Source organism: Seriola aureovittata, chromosome 22, assembly GCF_021018895.1.
Source record: "Seriola aureovittata isolate HTS-2021-v1 ecotype China chromosome 22, ASM2101889v1, whole genome shotgun sequence".
Taxonomy (NCBI): domain Eukaryota; kingdom Metazoa; phylum Chordata; class Actinopteri; order Carangiformes; family Carangidae; genus Seriola; species Seriola aureovittata.
In genome coordinates, this window is record NC_079385.1 from 14835447 (window position 1) to 14844146 (window position 8700).

The following is an 8700-nucleotide window of genomic DNA, read 5'->3' on the forward strand; positions in this document are numbered from 1 at the left end:
AGAAATAAAGGAATGTGGGTGAGAGAAAATGGGGGAGAAATGTGTAGAGGATTGTCTGAGCATCAATATTTCAGTGGACGGAACCTTGGATGAATAATTCAGCCTCAGTGTCACACTGTTTCCCTCTCTGCAAGACTCTTGGCCTGGTCACACACACACACACACACACACACACACACACACACACACTAAATCCCTTGCATTTTCTCTCTGAAATGGAGGTGGCCTTACAAAATCACCTGAATCTACTCCAGCTGGTATCCCCTCTTTCTTTTAATCTCCCTCCCCTCCTGCCTCCATCCATTGTGTGCATCCTACTTTCTGTAAGGTCTTTACGATGTTTTACGTGTAGAAACCGTACCTATTCCCTCTGGACTCTGTGACCGAGCTATTTATGTAAAATGAAGATGAATTACTCCCCTCCACCCCCTTCTGCAAGACGCAACTGTGCGCTCACTCACGCCTAAGCGTCTCTCTGGCTCTCACATGAACACATGGACAGGTATTTCCCTTATGTAAGCGGTGCTGACTTTCCACCAGGTAGCCTGAATAAGCGGACCTATTTAGCCTCACCACAGCTAGCGGTGAGGGCCTGTCAGAGCTGATTTGGTGCTCCTCTGCTGTTAGCTGACATGAATTAAGGTTACTCACGCTCACACTCACACCGCAGCTATCCCGGCTTCCCCAGACTTGATTTTGTGTGTGTGTTTGTGTGATGCTGAGAGGGAGCTTATCTGAACACGCAGAATGGTGTGGCTTTATAGATAAGGGTTCAGTGGCCCTTGTTGTTTAGTATCATCAAGTTTCTTTCGAAGCAGATGTCACGTGTGAATACTCTCCAGCCTCCACTTCTGGTCTCTTACTCTGTCACGTCATCAGCATTGTTAAAATACAATGAGTAGATAACAGTCCGTATCCTAATTGTTTCAGAGCTCATCTGTTCTCACAGGGCCGGGCGATATTGTTGAAATCAATATTTTTTTCGACATTGCCAAATATCTCAAGATGGCAAGTATAAAAAATCACATAAAATAAAATTGAAACCAATACAAATGTGCCCCTCTTAAAGATTTGGCTCTTGCGTTTATACCATAGCGATCTCTTTAATATCTCTCGGTTTAGTGTATTAGGCCATTTTGAGCAATGTGACAAATCAGCTGGCAGGACAGTGTTATGGCAATATTGGATTTATTTAATGCTTCACTGTGCTACAACTACAACCCAGTTCATATGATGAAGAAATCTCTCTACATTTCCAAATATAGAAAGCTTGAAATGAGCACAAGGTTAGGTGGAGTGGCGCTTCCGGCTTCCGGACGTGTCTCCCTGTCCTGGTCGGTCAGCTGCCACTGTCTCTGTTTTTTAGGTCTCTGTCGTAAAATACATTTTTATGGACGTCTGATCAGCTCTTTCATGTCACCATTGGGCTTTATGTTGCTGTTTCATCTTTTTTTTTTTTTCTTCTCTTTTTTTCATCCTCTGACTTTGTGTTGTATTCAGAGATTCCTTATTGGTCTTGCTGGACTTACTATAACTAGTTATCGTATATCCTTTACCTGTCACTGCTGGCTCACCGCTTCAGGAATTAGGAATAATCTCCATTATATTGTTGCAATCTGAATTTTTGATAGTAATCTACACGCTACATATAAGAGTGTCATTTTAATGTTAATTCATTCATGTCTTATCTCAATGTATTTCCACTTAGCCCCACCTGTATCTGCTCCTTGCATTAGTATTCATGTAATGTACAGCTAGCATTGTAGGACCCATTCTTCGAGTTAATTTCAGCAGCCTCAGCACAGAAGGAAGCGAGGACGCTGCACTGGATGTTTGGAAATATGTCTGTCCACCACAAAGAAAACCCAAGATGCTCCCACAAATCCACAGTAAACACACCCAGGGGTATTGTTCTCCCACCGACAACTCAGAAATACACTTATACTGTATAGTCATTTAGCGTCCACGCGCATCCCTAGCTCTCCCATAAATCAATGGTCCCACAGTGATGGTGTTGATATCAGCACATCGGCCATCTGCTCTGTGGATATGGGCACTCTGTGTCACACACAAAAACACAAATCGCCACTGCGTATTCCCATAAGAGTCACAAACCCTTATGAAAACAGACTTATCTTGTGTGGAGCTGTTGTTATGACGAATGTTTTTTAATATTTACAGCATCTTTAATCTGCATCTGTCTGTTTGTCTAGTGCCCCCGTCTGTGTTCATATGCCTTCTCTCTTTTACATTCTTCACATGTGCACCTTCATTTCATTCCTTTGTCTTTTTTTTTTGTCCTAAATCAAAGAAATCTCACTTTTTCTCCCTCTCTCTGTCTTCTTATTTCTGTCTCCCTCTCCCATAAATATGCATGCTGTCCAGTCTGGTCTCGTCACCGTCCTCTGGTGTAAATGTTTAAACATAGTGATTTTCTGGCCCTTTTTCCCTTCATAGGAAATCCAGTCTCACTCTGAAGCTAACAACATTTTCACACTTTCTGTCCACACGTCGCGCATGCCCCCCCCCCCCCCCCCCCCCCCCCCCCATTCCACCATCGAGCGAGCAGACTCTTTTAAACATTTATTCTGCACCAGCTCTTTCCTCTGTACATTCTCTGCTAATCCTTTTTTTATAACCAGTTGGCATTATGGAGTGTTTTTTCTCCTTTTATTTTCTGTTTCGTCACGGAGTTTCATCATTCGTCTGTTGCCCTTGTTTGTCGTGGGATTCAGCCTTGTTGTTCTTTCACTCTACTTGTTCTCTCCCTCGTCTGTTTGGCTCTTTTATTTCTGCATTTATACGTAAATGTGTGTGTGTGTGTGTGTGTGTGTGTGTGTGTGTGTGCAAGCATCTGAGTATTATTTCTTTGTGTGAGCTGTCAGCGCTTTGGCAGCCGGCAGCCATCTTTCCTTCCATCCAGATGCAATTACACGTTAACCAAGTGTCTCATTCTCTCCTTTGATATCTGCTCTGTGTGTATCCTCGTTTCATCCCTCCACCTCTTTATCGATCCCACCTTTATCTTGTCTATCTTCCTTCATCCAGCCACACATCTCTCTTTCTCTCTTCATCCCTGGACAAAACAGTGGGTAGGTGTCATTGTGTGACCTTGAAACGTTCTTTGCTCAGGTATGAGATGCAAACTGCCCATTGTTTCTTTTTCAGATCATCAAATCTTAATTTGGTAACGCTTTATTTTATGGGTCCATTTTTTCCACCTAATTGCCTCAGCTAAGCAGCTATTACATTTTTTATGCTTCAGGGAAAACGAGCAGCGGTGCTATAATACACAGGAAAAAGACCATCCATTAAAGGAGTGTGACTCCTATTTTAAACTATCATCTTGTATCGAAATGGGTGACGAGCTGAGTCGCGTCAGATTAGATGTGTCAGGATCTTTGTGATTCAGCTCAGCAGGAGATTGACTGATAACAGCATGTTGCAATTTTGCAGAAAAAATCTGAATCACTATCAGGTGCTTATGTGTGAGGGGGAAAAAAATAAATCAATGCCTGACTGCCGGCTGAAATTAGTTTGATAATCATACCTACTGTGTGTTTTACCCAACATAGTCAGCTTGAAGTTTAAGTTAGATTAAACTTCCAGCTGGACTTGTTTCATCAATAGCTGTGATCACACCGGGTAGGTCTGATCATAGATAGGGAAACACTGATATAGTAAATACATTTGTGTGTGTGTGTGTGTGTGTGTGTGTGTGTGTGTGTGTGTGTGTGTGTGTGTGTGTGCTGCTGAAAATGTTGCTGCAGCTCTTGTGAACATAAATTTTTACTGTGCAGTTGTTTTGCATCTGCTTCTCATTTTGTGTGAAACAAAATCCTCATAAAGCCCAGATATCTTCGGGGGGAGGGGATAATGTTATATACCAAACGATGATTTATGTGTATGTAATGTTTAGGCCTGTTATTCAGTCTCTATATGTTTACATTTACATACTCTATAGAAGCACAGAATTAATTCGTTTGTTTAAATGTCATGTTCACGCTCAGGTCACATTTGGGCTTGAGGGCGGCAGCAAATTAACATAGCAAATTCATCATGGTGCTGTACACACAAACAGAAAAAGATAAGCACCGGGTCTGTACCAATAGACATTATGTAAAGCAGCTTTTACATTAGCTACATTCAATTTAATGTTTTCTTGCAGTGATTCATTCAAGTATTTTTAGTAGCGTGCTGTGTAAAATGTTTTCCTCTCTGATTCCTGGGTGGAGGGCCACAGAAGGACATGTTTGAGGAGAGACACTATGGTTTCTCTTTACACAGTGAATTATTAACAACTGCAGGTTAGCAGGCCTCTGACTCGAATGTCAGAACATTTATCCATGTTTATTGTTGGATCTGACCTGTGTCAGGATGTCAAAGCAGGAAAAGAGGACATAACTGGGTCAGGTTGAACTTGTTTTATTGTTCCACATAAAACTGAAACCATCTCGCACCACAACAAATGTTTCATAGTGTACATGGATGTTGGGCTACCAGCAGGAGACTGGCAGTGAATTACCACTGACCTGAGGTGAGGGAGACAATCAATGTAAGCTTACTGTTGATTAGCAGGAGGGAGAGGAGAAGCAAATGGAGTGACAATAATGAAAGACTTATTTTTAGAAAGTAAGGAAACAAGTTAATGGGACTGTTAGACTGTAAAATTAACACAGCTGAACCACTGAAGCACAGGTTAGCTGTCAGAGCTATTCACATTGTACTTCAGGAACCATCTTTAATGTACTTGTGTATACATAACCTAGTTTTAATGACATCACCCAGTAAACTGTGAGATGAAAAGATGATGAGATGAGTCCAAAATGTCATTGGGGCAGTACCTTTTTCAAGCTCTTCTGGGACCCCTACAATTTAATAGCATTTCCTAGTAGCATTTATGAGTAGCAATTGTGTGTTGTGACAAGGCTGGTAAAGTCACTGTGACGCCTTTCCACTGCATATAAGGCAGGCAAACTTTGTGTGTGTGTGTGTGTGTGTGTGTGTGTGTGTGTGTGTGTGTGTGTGTGAGAGAGTGTGTGTTATGATGTTTGCAGTGGAGGAAGTCCAATCAGCAGAAGTATGGCAGTGTGGCCAACCCCCTGCAGCAACAGAAATATAGTGGGCCATTTTTCAGTGTACACACACACACACACACACACACACACACACACACACACACACACACACATACACACACTGCACAGTACATCTACAGTACAGCTTGACAATCTGGGCAAAAAAATGAAGAAAACTGAAGCTATATATTGTGTTTTGATGCCATATTAGGAATATGCAGATGAGCTCCCCTTATTGCTGTTGAAGGTTTGTGTGATTAATGAACTCTGTTTGTGTGCAAGCGTGTGTGTTGGGATTGTTCTATAAGCTTGACATCTGTTGCCACCACCCCTCTTGTCACAGTGTGTCTGTCTGCCTGTCTGCCGAGAGACTGTGGAGTTGGCCTGCTTTTGTTTCTCACACACACACACACACACACACACACACACACACACACACACACACACACACAAACAGGTTTTTTTTAACAAAAAAACATACACCACCAAAGCCTCAACCTATTAATTTGACTCATGTCATGTTTTATTTTATTATTTTATACTGTCAAAGCTGAAGATGCACACACAAACACACACTCTTGTCAGGCTATAAATGATTGACTTGATGTGCCTTTGATGAATCATCCCAGTGAGATGGAGCTTCAGTGGAAAATGTCAACTTTAAACCAAGATTAAACGGAATCACTCTGAAAAGCTGCTGAGAGGGGTGTGTAATGTCTGTATCTGTGTGTTTGACTGAGCCCGTGGGTGTGTGTGAGTTTGAGTGTGATATTATACTATTGAATACATCATGGTCTTCTTTGCAACCAATATAAATCCCTCTGTGTCTCTTTTTCTGTGTTTGTCTCAGTGTCTGATTCGGATAAAGCCTTGTACGCACCACTTGATTTTTGACATTATTTACCTGTCACAGAGACAGTTTCGTGATCTGAGACTAAAACCCTCAAATCGGCATGAAATTCACACTCATGCTTGTTACGATGGGTCATCTAGATCACACGTTATGACTCGTTATAAGCTGTCAGAGCCGCACCAATCATAGCCAAAACAATCTCAAAGACAAGCCTGAAACCTTGGATGAGCAGCATCCAATGACAATGCAACAGGAAATCAGGGTCACACATACAGCAGGTGCTTTAAAGGTGCTGGGCGGTGGATGTTGTTACCTTTGGACATAAACAAGCTAGCTGTTTCCAATCTTTATGCTAAGCTAAGCTAAGCTAACCCACCGCTGGCTCCAGCTACATACTTAACTGTATAGACATGAGAGTGGTATCGATCATTCATCTTCATCTAACTTTTGCCAAGAAAGCAGATAAGCACATTTCCCAAAATGTCACTTCATAATTTTGGGAGAGCTGATGTGTCACAAAACAGAAATGTTTAATTGTGTCACGTTTTCACAGTGTGTCTGCCTGTGTCTGTCCTTTCCTACTGACAACCTCTGAGTTTGTGCACAGTTTGGTCTCCGGTTTGGCCCAGATACTGTACAGCAGTGTAATGTCTGTTAAGAGCTTAAAACATTCCAACAGTCTCTCTGTCTTTGTCCCATATGCAGTGGTGGGATGTGGAGAAAGGCGAGGCGCTGCAGACCTTCTACCCAACGGGAAGTGCTTTGAAGAGAATCCACGTGTCATCCGACTTCTCCACCTTCGTCACCATCGACAGCATCGGCATCCTCTACATCCTCCAGAGGGTGGTGTGATGGCAATGCTACAACATCAGTCCAAACCCATCCAGCCAACCACTACATTTTCAAAACTACAGTGTCACTGAAACTGTGTATTAAAGTGGACGTGTTTGGTTGCATTAAGGACATTTTACAGACGGTTCAACTGTAAGCTGCGGTATCCCAGAATCGCACACACTGAGATGCAGAGCTTGCTTTTCCACCACGCTCTCTCTACATTAAGGCTGACACTAGTCAACAGCATTACAGTAGAGCATTACAGACACACACTTTCAGTTCTGTGGGATCAAATGACTCGGCTAACTTGAGTTGACCAGTTTATACCAACTTTAAATGAAAACTGCTTCAGTGACGATCAACTGTTGAGAGTGTAGATGCAACATGATAGTGTGTGTGTGTGTGTATGTGTGTTTGTGTGTGTGTTAAGACCGTAGATGCAAATGCATGCAAAAGGTGCATCAGATAGTAACATGTTTACTTAAAAAAAAAAGCCAGCAATGTTGTCGATCAGGTCTTCACAAGTTGTAGATCTATCAATCACTCATACTGAATAAAGAGGTAAATACCAACAGGCTAAAGATAGTGAATCTTGCATTAAGTTAAATGTGAATAATAAATGCTAATTATAAATCCATACTGCATTAGGGCTGAACATTATTGCATGTGACTTGAGAGGTTTTCCACTCCGCTGTCTGTAATCGATGTAAGATATCGTGCATTCGACTTGTCTGTGCTGTGATGTTTCTTGAACCTTCATTTTTTTAATACTTGTGTTTGTTTTCGTTACCAGCACAGATAGAACTTCTGGTGCACTTTGATAAGCATTAAAAATTGATAGCATGATTAAGTTTTAATCAGTACGCTTTTAAAAGTGAGTCCAAAATCTTTTGAAAGCCTGTGTGTCTTTTTGTACATCCAAACTATTTGTACTTTTGAACTTAGATCAAAGGTAAATATTTTCTATAAAAAAAAAATCACACCATGTGATTTATAATTTATAATCAAATTTCTACTTGCAGAAGTTAAAGGCACTTTTTGTGCTTTATTAATTGCTTCATTTTTTTTAAGCAGTTCTTTTTAAGTCTTTATAACACATTGTCAGACTATGGAGCCTTTTCCTGTTCTGAGCACTTTGAAGCCGGAGTTACAATCTTTCATGAAGGTTTTGCAAATGTGGCTTTGTTCAGAAAATTAAAAATGGATTCTTACTTTGATTTGACAATACAGATACCGAGAGTTTATCCCCTCCACGTGCTGTAATCTATCACACCTATTCATTGCAGTGGGGATAATACAGTCTCCAGCTCCAGTAGGAGTAATAAGCACACAAGGACAAAGTAAGGATGAATTTCAACGTTTCTGAACGATGCTGTTTTCGTTTTCACACTGTGCTCTTCCTGACTGGTGCTTTTTCCCCGACTTCCTTCCTGTGTGGAGGTATCTGTCAAACATAATTGTTGAAATATTGATGTCTGCTCAGGATGTATTGATACTGTTTACAATGTGGTGCAATGTGAGTGTAATTTATAATTGATTAAATTACATACTATGATTGTTGACTATGATTTGTTGTGTGTTGTTCAATGTCTGTGATGATGCTATTTCTGTGTAATGACACATGCAATTTATGCATTAGCAGAGATCCTCCCTCCTTCTCCAGTGTTCTAGCTGCTGCTTGACATTGGGTTTAAATGTCCACTCCACACTGGCTGAATCTCAGTGTCACCCATCCTGTCCTGTGTCACCTCCAGTTTTTACTCCATATGTCACCCTGTGACTGAGAACATTTATTCACACCTGCAGTGAAGTGAGTGAAAGTCACTCCTGCTCCGAGGTTCAATGACCTGTTGAACACAATAAATAAGATTTTTTTCAGCACTGTTTGCGCAAAATATTTTCAGAATAGCAGGAAAAATAGGTGTCCTGACATTT

The 8700-nt window shown here is 41.2% G+C and overlaps 1 protein-coding gene across 1 annotated transcript in view; it reads left to right on the plus strand.

The window, feature by feature from the left end:
- apaf1 (apoptotic peptidase activating factor 1) overlaps positions 1-8327 on the plus strand; it is a 41519-nt gene extending 33192 nt beyond the window's left edge. The window contains exon 27 of the mRNA XM_056368095.1: positions 6637-8327. Coding sequence (XP_056224070.1) covers positions 6637-6783 — 147 coding nt within the window. The 3' untranslated portion in view covers positions 6784-8327. The remainder of the gene's footprint in view (positions 1-6636) is intronic.
- Positions 8328-8700: the final 373 nt, after the last annotated feature.